General features: G+C 52.1%; 1 protein-coding gene across 1 annotated transcript in view; it reads right to left on the bottom strand.

Annotated features, from left to right (window-relative positions):
- Window positions 1–12,773, bottom strand: part of CRHR1 (corticotropin releasing hormone receptor 1) — a 102,678-nt gene that overhangs the window by 25,596 nt on the left and 64,309 nt on the right. Inside the window, exons 5-8 of the mRNA XM_034756016.1 lie at window positions 12,273–12,358; window positions 5,810–5,916; window positions 2,428–2,548; window positions 233–386 (exon numbers count right to left, since the gene is read on the bottom strand). Of these exons, the coding sequence (XP_034611907.1) occupies window positions 233–386; window positions 2,428–2,548; window positions 5,810–5,916; window positions 12,273–12,358 (468 nt within the window). The remainder of the gene's footprint in view (window positions 1–232; window positions 387–2,427; window positions 2,549–5,809; window positions 5,917–12,272; window positions 12,359–12,773) is intronic.

Genomic DNA, 12,773 nt, shown 5'->3' with positions numbered 1-12,773 from the left:
CCACCCTGGTGTCTGCACGGATCCCCGCATGCAGCGCTGGTGCCCACCCTGGTGTCTGCACGGATCCCCGCATGCAGCGCTGGTGCCCACCCTGGTGTCTGCACGGATCCCCGCATGCAGCGTTGGTGCCCACCCTGGTGTCTGCATGGATCCCCGCATGCAGCACTGGTGCCCACCCCTGCTGCTGCACGGATCCCCGCATGCAGTGCTGGTGCCCACCCTTGGGACTTACACCAGCCGATGCAGATGAACATCCACTTGCGGAGCTTGTCGGTGGAGTAGGTGAGCACAATGGCCGTGTGGAGGTAGCAGCCCTCACCGAACATCCAGAAGAAGTTGGTGACGTGGAAGTAATTGTAGGTGGCTGTGACCAGGCGGCACCAGGCCTGCCATGGTGGGGAGGGACACAAAGGAAGCAGGAGAGGGTGTGTGTTAGGAGCAGACCATGAAGCCATGAAACGATCAGCCCAGCCATTTCAGAGTTTCTTCTCCCCACTGGGCTGCTTGATTCATCTGGTGCTGAACGCAGACAGCACACTTCCTACAGGCGCTCAAAGGTAGGAAGCCCCAGCAACTCCATATTATCGAGGGGAAACTGAGGCACGGAGAGAAAGTGACTTGCCTAAGGAGACCCAGTGGGTCAGTGGCAGAGAACCCAACTCTCTTGACTCTACTTTAGTTCTTATCTAGTCCCCGTTATTGTAGCATCAAAGCATCTCACAATCGTTCATATATTTATCCTCACAACACTCCCTGTGAAGCAGGACGCTGCTATTATCCCTCTGCAGCACATGGGAAACTGAGGCACAAACTAACCCAAGCGCTCAGTGGCAGAACACAGATTTGAACAAAGGTCACCTAAGTCCCAGGGTAGTCCCCTAAGTGCACCATCCCTGCGCCTCTCGGCTCGCTCTATGGCCTTCCTCATACAGTAAATTAAGGCAAGATGCGACCTGCTTGGATCGTGATACCCACCCCCAGCGCTGACTGCGCCTGGTGCAGCTCACACAGGTGATTCCCTGCTGAGAGGCCCCAGGCACGGGCATGTTCCAGGAGTGGCCTGGGCATGGACTTGGCTTCTTCTCCTCTGCTATGGTTTCATGCTCCCCTTTCCTCTCCCCTCACAGAGACCATGTAACCCCCCATCTCCTGCCAATCATCGCCCACAACGCCAGGCTGGAGCCGGGCTGACCTGCAAGCGAGGGCTGCTGGGAGAGGGTTAGAAGGGGCCGGTCCTGCTGGACACATCGCAGCCCTGGGTGCGAACTTCGCCAGGGGGTGTGGTTCAGGAGCGAGGTGCAGCAGCAGAGCGGAGGGCGGGGAGTTTGCCCAGCACCTACCCGCGTGCTCAGCTCTTTGCTGGCTGTGAAGAATCCGGCGCTGCCACGAGAAGCAAAGCACTGGAGAGCCCCTGGAGCTGGTGATATTTACCCCTTGGCCTACATCCCTGTGGGACCCCACTGTGCTGAGGCTGCGGCGGCTGCAGGGCCCCTGGTGAGACATCAGGGCTCAGAGATAACGGGGCTGGGAATCCCCTCAATGGGACCCCAGCAGACCAGGCGTGGCCCGCTTCTCCCAGTGGGTCCTGCTGCGCCCCAGGGCGCTGCCCTCGACACTGGGGGAGCCCACATCACCGGGGACCAGCCTGCACTGGCCTGAGCTGCCTGCCTGCTGGGAGCCGGGCACAGCACCGGTCACTGCCATGAGCAGGGGCGATGCCCATGCTGGCACCACCTGCCCCTTTGGTTAGTGCCGCTCTAGCCGCAGCAGCAGCGACTTGTCACTGTGACAGCTCTCGGCTGCAGGGCCCACCGCCCATCCCAGCTGGGCAGCACCTCGCCCACTGGGCCAGGCAACACGTGCCACGTGGGGGCAGCACCACCCAGTGCTATGACTTAGCAAACTGGGTATCACATACCACCCTGGGCGGGGCCCGGCACGCTGGGTGTGCAACATGGCACCCAAGGCAGTGCCCAGTATCCTGGGCGTGCAACATGGCACCCAAGGCAGTGCCCAGTATCCTGGGTGTGCAATGTGGCACCCAAGGCAGTGCCCAGTATCCTGGGTGTGCAACGTGGCACTCAAGGCAGTGCCCGGCACGCTGGGTGTGCAACATTACACCCAAGGCAGTGCCCGAGATGCCCAGACATGGAACGTTGGACCCTGGGCAGTGCCTGGCGCCCTCAGGATATGTTCCCACTGCACCTCGGGTGTGTGACTGGACTGCAGCCCGGGTGGCCAGACCAGTGCTAGCTTTAATCTAGCGAATGTGTCTAAAAATAGCAGCCAAGCTGCGGTGGCCAGAGGCTTCAGTGCCCCCCGGGACCATGTGACTCGCTCGTGCTGCTGCAGCGATTGTTACTTGGGCTGGGCAATGCCCGGCACGCTGGGCGTGTAGCAGCCCACCCTGGCCGCCGCTGGACTCACCACATTGCTCGCCTGCACGGCCGGGTTCATGGTGAGCTGCACCACGAACCAGGTGGCATTTCGTAGGATGAAGGCAGTGATCAGGTTCCAGTGGATGATGTTCCTCAGGCACCTGATGCTCCTGTGCGCACAAGAAGGGATGGGAAGGGGCTGTTAGGACACCTTTGCCGTTCGGAGTCAAAGCGGTACCGTCCTCTGCCCTGTCTAATCTTTCCCCCGCCTCCCTGATGTCCACCGGCGGAGCTGGCCAATCAGTGCCAAGCGCGGGGTGGAGTTTGTGATGGGGGAGCTGGAGCTGAGACCCACCTAACTCATTGCAACCCTAAGAGCACCCCTCGGCCAGGGGGCAAGGGGCTCACTGGTATCAGATGATGAGTTTCAGCTGGCCTGACCAGTTCGGTGAACCCCAACACACCAGGGGTTATACTCTGTATCTAAAAGGGTGACACACCCCGTCACAGGTCTAGATCTCACCTCAAACATGGTGACACTCATCTCAACCATCTACTAGGTGGGAGCAGCTCTTCGTCCCCACTGAACTGGGCTGCAGGCAAACTGGTGACCTACAAGGGACTTAAGGGGGTCCCAGAGCCCAGGCTCTAGCCCAAGCCCGAATGTCTACACCACAATTTCACAGCCCCACAGACCGAGTCCTGCGAGCCCGAATCAGCTGACCCGGGCCAGCTGCGAGTGTTTAATTGTTGTGTAGAGGGACCCTAAGTCCCTGTAGAGAGGGGACTTAGTGGTGCCTCTCCACAGTGCTGTGTGTGTGTGTTTGTGTGTGAGAGCCAGGACATGCCAGCCAAATCTCCTGAGCAAATCCCTCTGGCTCTGTGTCTGCAAGGCCCCTGTTCGTGTGCCTCTGAGTGAGTGTGTGTGTTTGTGTGAGCCAGGACAATATGCCAGCCAAGTCCCCTTAGTAAACCCGCCTGGCTCTTTGTTGGTGCTGGCGGTTGTTTCTGTGGGATGGATGCCTGTCTCCTTCCCTCTCCACACCCAACTCATTTCACAAAGGCAGCCGAGCCACCAACACTTTCAGTCACTACCAGCTCGGGGCCTTAGTCTCTCACTGCAGGGACAAGTAACGCCCATTGGCTTGAATCAGGCTGTGTTTGCTGGCCTGGCTCTGAAGAGTAAAAGTTCCTGTATTCGGGTCCTTGAGCTGTCCTGCCCCGTGCAGCACAGACCGTCTCCCGAGCTGAGACCAGCATCGCAGCCCGGCCCAGCGCCGGTCAGAATCCCATGAACATTTTGCAATTTTGAAAAATTTTCCCATCTTGAATTGGGACAAAAAGTCAAAAATTCCAAATTTCCCACCAACTGAAATGCTAAAATTCTATTTTTTTTTTTTTACAATGAGCTTAAATTTTGTAATGAAAAGTCATTTTCAACCTGGAACTTTTCATTTAGAAAATGTCGTAATGGGACGTTTTGACAAATTGGAATCTTTTTTTTTTTTTTTTTAAAGTTTTGAAATGGGAACTTTGTCAAATCAGACTCTTTCCCACTAACAGTTTTGGTTTGAATGAAGCGGAATTTTCCAACAAAAATTGTTTTGTTGAAAAATTACAAGGAGTCTGGTGGCACTTTAAAGACTAACAGATGTATTTGGGCATAAGCTTTTATGGGTAAAAACCTCACTTCTTCAGATGGATAGAGTGAAAGTTACAGATGCAGGCATTGTATACTGACACATGGAGAGCAGGGAGTTACTTCGCAAGTGGAGAACCAGTGTTGACAGGGCCAATTCAATCAGGGTGGTGTGTAATACTCACCAGCAACTACACACCGCACCACAGAAACACCAACCCAGGAACCTATCCCTGTAGCAAACCTCGTTGCCTACTCCGTCCCCATATCTACTCTGGCAACAGCATCAGAGGACCCAACCACATCAGCCACACCATCAGGGGCTCATTCACCTGCACATCTACTAATATTACATATGCCATCATGTGCCAGCAATGCCCCTCTGCCATGTACATTGGCCAAACCGGACAGTCCCTCCGCAAAAGAATAAATGGACACAAATCGGACATCAGGAATGGTAACATACACAAGCCAGTAAGTGAACACTTCAATCTCCCTGGTCATTCTACTACAGATCTAAAAGTCACTATCATTGAACAAAAAAACTTCAGAAACAGACTTCAAAGAGAAACAGCAGAACTAAAATGCATTTGCAAATTTAACACCATTAATCTGGGCTTGAATAGGGACTGGGAGTGGCTGGCTCATTACAGAAGCAGCTTTTCCTCTCCTGGAATTGACACCTCCTCATCTGTTAGTGGGAGTGGACTACATCCACCCTGATTGAATTGGCCCTGTCAACACTGGTTCTCCACTTGCGAAGTAACTCCCTGCTCTCCATGTGTCAGTATATAATGCCTGCATCTGTAACTTTCACTCTATGCATCTGAAGAAGTGAGGTTTTACCCACGAAAGCTTATGCCCAAATAAATCTGTTAGTCTTTAAGGTGCCACCAGACTCCTTGTTGTTTTTGTAGATACAGACTAACACGGCTACCCCCTGATACTTGTTAAAAAATTGTCCATCAACTCGACTGAGCGGAAAAAGACACAAACAGTTCACCTTTCAGGCAAAGAGGTAGTAATCCGTTCCCCAAGCTGTCCGATTTATAGGTCTGTGGGGAGTGACTGTTGGGGAATATGGACAAGATGGGAAACGCGAGCAGGGGCTCAAAACAGTGCTTCCTAGAACTGCTCGGAAATTTCTTGTCTAAACTGTTTTTGTGTCAGAAAATCGGATTTTTAATTAAACAACCGTTTTTGTGAAAAATGCCTGCTTTCCTTGGAAATTTTGTTTTGAAAAACAAAATGCGCCCAATCAAAATATTTCAGCCAAAACTTGAAATATTTCAGTTTTGATTTACTGCCGCAATGCCTCATGGGAGCTGTAGTTCAGGTGCCTAATGTCCCCATTGTCCTCCATGGGCCAGGCTCCCCGGCTGCTCTACATCTTCCACAATGCACCTTGGGATGGACTCCCATAATGCACCACCCTTCCTCCCCAAGACTGTGGTTCATCATGGGAGATGTAGTCCAATTAGAGAGCCTGGCCTATAGAAGAGAATGGAAGCATGAAGGACTAGAACTACAATGCCCATGAGGCATTTCCAAATCAAAATATTGAGGGTTTTGGCTGAAATTTGTTGTTATTCAATTTTCTGCTGAAATACTGAAATTTTCCTTGGAAAATGTAGATGGAGACAAAAATGTTTCTGACCAAGTCTAGTTCTTCCATCTCAATCCCAGCGAGCTGCACAAGAGTACCTATCTCTGGCTGCTTACTGGCGGGAGAAAGGAGGAGAAGGAGAATAAAGAACTCGGACATCCACCATGGGCTTCTTGGGTCTCTTACCTCAAGCGCATGAAGAGGACAAAGGCAAGGAGTAGGGCCCCTAGCGAGACGCAGTGTCCCAGGTAGTTTATGATGACAGCAATGTGGTAATGCAGTTTGCTCTTCCTCTGAGGGAGAAAAGACACAATAACGGTGGATAAGCTGGAAGTTCGTGGCTGCCGAGGGTCACTGCTTTGTAAAGTGCTTCGGGACCTACTGACAAAAGAGCTCACAATTGTTATTGTTGTCCCTGCCCTGAGGAGCTTACCGTCTCTGTAGACAAGACAGATATAGGGCAGGAGGAAGGAATATAGTAACACGTGAGCAGAGTGACGGCTTGCAAACGCCATGCTAGATTCCCGCTGCGTTTTTCGTAGCTTTTCTAACCACTCTATCCTACTGACTTTCTCCATCTGGCTCTGGGGGGGTTGGGTTCCCCAAGCCTCTTTTAATCCATGTTGCTGCCCTTCTTTAGATTCCAGTCAACTGCTCGACATCTTTTTTATAGTGCAGGGCCCACAGGTACCTGCAGCTGCCTCCTTCCTGGCCTGGAGGAGCCCGGGGCGGAGGAGCACAATGAATCCACAGGGGGCGCTGTTGGCCATGAAAGCCCTGTAAGGAGATGAGGCAGCCGATACTGAATGTGCACGAGCCTGCACTCGATAACATCTCAGCCCTGCTGCGGGAGTCTCGTTTTAAAATCTCTTTGTATTAAATCTTTAAGAAAGTGGCAAAAAAGGAAAATACAAGATCTCGGCACAGACCTCACGGAGCCAATCACCAGGATATCTCAAGACAAAAATTCACGGGCCTTGATTTGCATCGACATTAAGGCTCTGACAGTGTGGAAGACATCCAAGTAAGCGTAGACGGAATTCACTCCCACTTGCAGGCCCTTTTATGCAGCACAAGCTGTCCTTGATATCAATGAAAATCAGGCCTGACATTTTTTAAAAGCTCCTTCCCTGTTTCATGTCTAACACCCTCAAGCATTAAAATGGAAAGGCCGGTCAAGCTTTTCAAAGGTGTCTAGTGATTTGGAGTCCTTGAACGTGGGATGCTTCGCAGGAGGCACTTGCCCAGGACCTGATTTCCAGAGTATGGGTGGATCAGCAAGTTCTGAACATCCAGCCTCTAGCTGGTGTCTCAGCTTGAGAACCCGAAGTCTGGGGCACCCCTTGTATCTCAGGCCACTTTTGAAAATCTGGGCTAAAATCTCAATGTACAGGGGAAGGATGGTCCGAAGAACGTAAGAGCTGCCATGCTGGGTCACATCATGGTCCATCTTGCCCAGTATCCTGTCTCTGTGGCCAGTAGCAGAGCTTCAGGGAGAGTGCATAGAACAGGACAATTTGGAGTGATCCACCCCGTCTTCCTCTCTCGGCTTCTGGCAGTCGGAGGTTATGGCGTGCCCCGAGCATGGGGTTGCACCCTGACCATCTTCGCTAATAGCCACTGATGGACCTATCCTCCGTGAACTTGTCTAGCTCTTTTTTGAACCCAGAGCTTTTATAATTAAGGCCCGGGAGGGTGGGGGGCAAGAGGGTGGTCACATTTTCAAAGGCACCGAAGGCCTAGATTCTCAAAAGTATTTAGGTGCCTAACTGCCATGGATCTGGGCCTAAGTGACCTAGGAGCACAAATCCTGTTTTCCAAAGAGACTTAGGCACTTGGGAGCCTGAGCCGCACTGACAAAGGGGCTGGAGTCCCTTGAGGTGAGACAAGGAGCCCAGAGAGGCCTGATGCCTGGTTAGCCGCTGGCTGGATCTGACCCGGTCTGGCAGGTTGCAGAGGAGGTGGCTCATAAACACACCTCTGTCTAGGGTCACTTGCGTTAGGGGTTGGATTGTTTCAGATTGCCCCATAGTTACCATTCGGGTTCTCCTGAAATGGCAGAGGGAAGCCTTCGGCTGTGAGCAGGGAGGGGAACTAAGCCAGCATGTCATGGGGGAGGGGGGAAATCGAAGGCTTTCCCCTCTCCGCTCTGTAGGCAGCTATGCTCCCGAAGTCTTCAAGGCTGGATGGGTCGGCAAAGGCTGGGACGTTTGAGAGCTGGGCCTCGTCTGTCCAGAGCGCTGAGCGCTCCGCAGAATCAGCAGGCCGAACTGTGGGCTGCAAGGCACCATGCATGGCTCTGTCAGTGCTGGGCCCAAGAAGGCGAAAGCAGCTAATGTCTGACACAACCACGTTGCGCCTCCAGCAGCCCTGCTTGGTGGAGAGGCCTGGGTGAAAATCCCAGAGGTCTCTGATGTAATTAGAATTGAGCAAAGGTGCCTGGAAATTTGATACATCCAATATCTCAACTGATTCCTTTTCCCTCCCTCCCTTGAGGGGTGGTGGTGGGTTTTGGCCAGAGCAGTGCGGGCTCAGGAGAAGACATGCGTGCCAATTAAACTCATTCTTTGCCCCTACTGTCAGGCACTCATCCAACCTGAGAATCAGCAATTAACTTGGTGAGAAAACCCTTCCCGGCAAGTGATAGCAGAACAGAATCGTAGGACTGGAAGGGACCTCGAGAGGTCATCTAGTCCCGTCCCCTGCACTCACGGCAGGACCAAGTATTATCTAGACCATCCCTGACAGGTGTTTGTCTAACCTGCTCTTAAAAATCTCCAATGATGGAGATTCCACAACCTCCCTAGGCAATTCATTCCAGTGCTTAACCACCCTGACAGTTAGGAAGTTTTTCCTAATGTCCAACCTAATCTTCCCTTGCTGCAATTTAAGCCCATTGCTTCTTGCCCTAGCCTCAGAGGTTAACGAGAACAATTTTTCTCCCTCCTCCTTGTAACAACCTTTGATGTACTTGAAAACTGCTATCATGTCCCCTCTCAGTCTTCTCTTCTCCAGACTAAACAAACCCAATTTTTTCAATCTTCCCTCATAGGTCATGTTTTCTAGACCTGTAATCATTTTTGTTGCTCTTCTCTGGACTTTCTCCAATTCGTCCCCATCCTTTCTGAAATGTGGTGCCCAGAACTGGACACAATACTCCAGTTGAGGCGTAATCAGCGTGGAGTAGAGCAGAAGAATTACTTCTCGAGTCTTGCTTACAACACTCCTGCTAATACATCCCAGAAGGATGTTTGCTTTTTTTTGCAACAGCGTTACACGGTTGACTCATATTTCGCTTGTGGTCCACTATGACCCCCAAATCCCTTTCTGCCGTACTCCTTCCTAGGCATCTTAAATACCAGGAGGCTTTATCGGCTGCAATTAATCAGACTTTGCCCTCCCTTCCTCCCTGTTCTGAGGGGCCCATGATGAATCCATTGGGGTCCTGCAAGACCCTCCCATTTCTCATTCCCCCACATCCCCTGCTACACATGCCCCCGCCATCACCTTTCTTCAGTGGCCCGTGGGCATGCAGCGAGGAGAGGAAGCTCCTGGAGCTCCTTTGCACCATGGATTCCATTTTAGGTGTGGGCCAATGAAGCAGAAGGAACGAGATGAGATCTGTGATCATTAGAGGGCGCTTTCATCTAGCAGGCGATGGCAGAGCCAGAGCCAGCAGCTGGATGCTGGAATCCATCGCGTTCAGACTGAAACTTAGAGGCACGTTCTTAACAGGGAGGGGAAGCGGCCAATGGAACAGCTGGCTCAGGGGCGTGGTGCCGTCTCCCTCATTTGGAGTCTTTACCCTGAGATTAGACGCCTCTTTCTAGCTCCACCAGATGCTAAGGGCTGGATGCAGGAAGTACGGGGTGGGTTCTCTGGCCCGTGTTATGCAGAGGGTCAGATTAGATGACGGCAATGATCCCTTCTGGCTTTAAACCCTAGAGAAGGGATCTCCCTCCCAGCTGTCCTGGCCTCTAGCAGGGCCGCCCCGGGGGGTGGGGAGGGGCAAGTGGGGCAATTTGCCCCGGGCCCTGCAGCGGCCCCCACGAGAATGTCAGAGGCTCGCCCCCGCCTCCGCCTTCCCCTGGCCCCTCAGCGCGCCGCGTCCAGGAACGGCCCTGGACAGCGCTGCAGCGGCGTCGCTCCAGCGGGGCCTGAGTTCCTCCTGCTCAGAGCTGCGTGGTAAGGGGGTGGGGCTCCGAGCTCCGGGCCGAGCAGTGGGAGCTCACGCCCCGCTGGAGCCATGCCGCTGCAGCGCTGTCCAGGGCCGCTCCTGGACGCGGCACGCTGAGGATCCTGGAGTGAGGGGAGGCGGGAGTAAGCAGCATGGTAAGCCCCGCTGAGCCGGACCCACCCCCCCCCCCCCCCAGCCCTCACCCCCAGCTCCGAGCCCAGCCCCTCTGAGCCAGGCACCCCCCGACCCCATCCCCGCACAGCCCTGACCCTCAGCTCTAAGCACAGCCCCTCTGAGCTGGGCACCCGCTGACCCCATCCCCCCACAGCCCTGCCCCCAGCTCTGAGCCCAGCCCCTGTGAGCCGGGCACCCCCCAACCCAGAGCCCAGCTCCCCACCCAGCCATGGGCAACAGCAGCGCCACACCCAGGCAGCAACAGCCCATTGGCACCAACCATCACCCAGCGACAGCCCATTATGTAATTGCAAATGTATATATACCATTAAAGCATTTAATGTTTTTAAATAATGTATTTTGTGTATTATCAAATTACTAAAAAATAATTTTTGAATGTATTTCACTGGTTATTTTTTACATTTCCAAATACATGTTACTAGAGCATTGCAACTTTTTTTTATGGAAGGGGCCCCCGAAATTGCTTTGCCCCAGGCCCCCTGAATCCTCTGGGCGGCCCTGGCCTCTAGAGGCTTATGGCATGGCTCTCCATTCCCCCCACAGTTGTGATGGGCCAGGAAGGGCAACACACTGTGGAGAGGCAGCCATAACTTAGAGCAGCCATCTGGGCTACCTACTTCAGACGAGGGACGATTTTGGCCCCGGTTGCAGTCTAGCCTTGGGAGCAAAGCCACCCTGGCTCCTTTCCACTTGGAATCTCAGCCGGTGGATTTATGAACGGTGCCGCTGCATGGGCAGATACAAGACGCTGATCTATTTTGTTCTTTGCGACTTTCCCTCCCTCCAGTGAATTGATAGTGCTTGAGCGGGCCTAGTGCATAAGGCACTAAGTGCTGCCCAGGATTCAGAGCCGCTTGCACGTCCCATTCGACCTTTGGCATCTTTGCTGAGACTCTCCACAGGGGACTCCACTCATGCCACCTGACAGTGGCTTGTGTTGTGTTACCGAGACGTGTCCAGGAAGAATCGAACTGAGACCCGACAAACTCATTCCGCGACTGGCTACCAGCTGGTAAGGACTGTCACTAGTTTACATCAGTTACCGAGAAATTAGTACAGCCCTAAATGGTTCCTAAAATATCATGTACTTCTTGAGCCAGGAAGCAACATTATCCCCAACCCCTGGCCAGATTTCTGCAGAGACCAGTGACATTCAGATCTCAGCAGTTCAGGAGCAAATGAGCGATCAACATTACCCAAAAGAGCCACAGTAGTGAAATTAATTATTTCATTTACTCTCTCTCTCCCCCCCCCCATACATCCCCTCCTATCTATCTATCTATTTATCTATCTATCCCCATACATCACCTCCCATCTATCTATCTATCTATCTATCTATCTATCTATCTATCTACCTATCTATCTATCCCCATACATCCCCTTCTATCTATCTATCTATCTATCTATCTATCTATCTATCTATCTATATATCTCACAGCAAAATGATTGACCAAGTATTACTATTTTATCCACTACGATTGGTTAATAACATAGCAAAAGCATCCTGATTGGTTAATTACTTAGGTTAATAATTCAATCACACAGTGTCTTAATATGTGCTGCAAAGAGCCGCGGGAGACACATTACAGAGCCACTTGCAGCTTCAATCTGAGTCGCGCTGGCCTAGACAATGGTTCCTAGGGTGTTTTATTTGAAGGGATGCCCTGGATTTGTTACGTACTGTCCTGCTATCAAGTCAATAGAGGGGACGCTCCGTCCTGCATTTCAGTGATAATTGTGCTGTGAATCATGCCCTGTGCGGCCAATGGATTATTTCATGCCACGTGTAAAACCCCCTGGACTGGGATACACTTTGTTCTATGCTGGTCATGCAGCTTGTCCTTTACTCCCTAGGTGGTCACCCTAAAAGCTCCCGGTGCATCGAGATGGCTGCTTGTGAACACGGATGGCTCACGATGCACACGGTGTGTAACCCACGCTCACTCATTGTGGCACTCTGTCACCTTATAGCGGTGCCTGGGTCACTTATAGAGAAGTCAAAGACCCTGCTGTGGGCCTGGCTAACAACACCCGGTCAGGAAGCAAAGGTCTGTGCGTTATGATCCAGCGGCCTTAGGTTTGATTCCCCGCTGATGTCGCCTCATCCTTACACGTGCTACTCCTCTCCCTAAAGACGCCCATCCACCGAAGCTCATTACTGTCAAACCCTAAAACTTCTTGAAGACACGTGCTTCCTTTTAAAACTTGATTTCCTCTTCCTCCTTCCAACCCCCCAGAACAAACACGACCTGGTTCAAATGGTCCATGGGCACGTACCTCCTCGTCGAGAATCTCCTGGCACTGGGAATAATTGACGCGGGCTGCCCAGCTCCCATTCGTGAGGCATTCTCTGTACCCGTTGTCTGGAAGAAAGAGACACAAACACAGGGAACAGTTAATAGCACAGGATGCAGGGCGCTGGGCACAAACCTTTTTAAAAAAGAGATTTGCAAGTTGCTATGGCGAGCTTTGCAGGTTGCTATGGTGCCCGGCCAACTGGATCTTTTTTCTGGAATACTGACTCATTGACTTGATTATTATTATTTCAACATGGAAACCCAGTTGCCACTTAGTAAATGCCATGTTTGTTCTTCCAAAAACTTTCTTTGCAAACAAGGATGAAAGCAGGAGGCAAGGAGGAAAGAAAGAAAAGCAAATCTAGAGCAAAGGGCTGGCGGTAATTTTCCCTTCGTACTGGCTGTTCGCCCGTACGATCATTCCCTGTCTGTTTTAACGCTATCTCGGTGATAATGTGAAGCTGGCACCTTATTTCCTGCA

This window comes from Trachemys scripta, chromosome 23 (genome assembly GCF_013100865.1).
Source record: "Trachemys scripta elegans isolate TJP31775 chromosome 23, CAS_Tse_1.0, whole genome shotgun sequence".
NCBI classification, from domain to species: domain Eukaryota; kingdom Metazoa; phylum Chordata; order Testudines; family Emydidae; genus Trachemys; species Trachemys scripta.
This window is presented reverse-complemented; position numbering and strand designations above follow the sequence as displayed.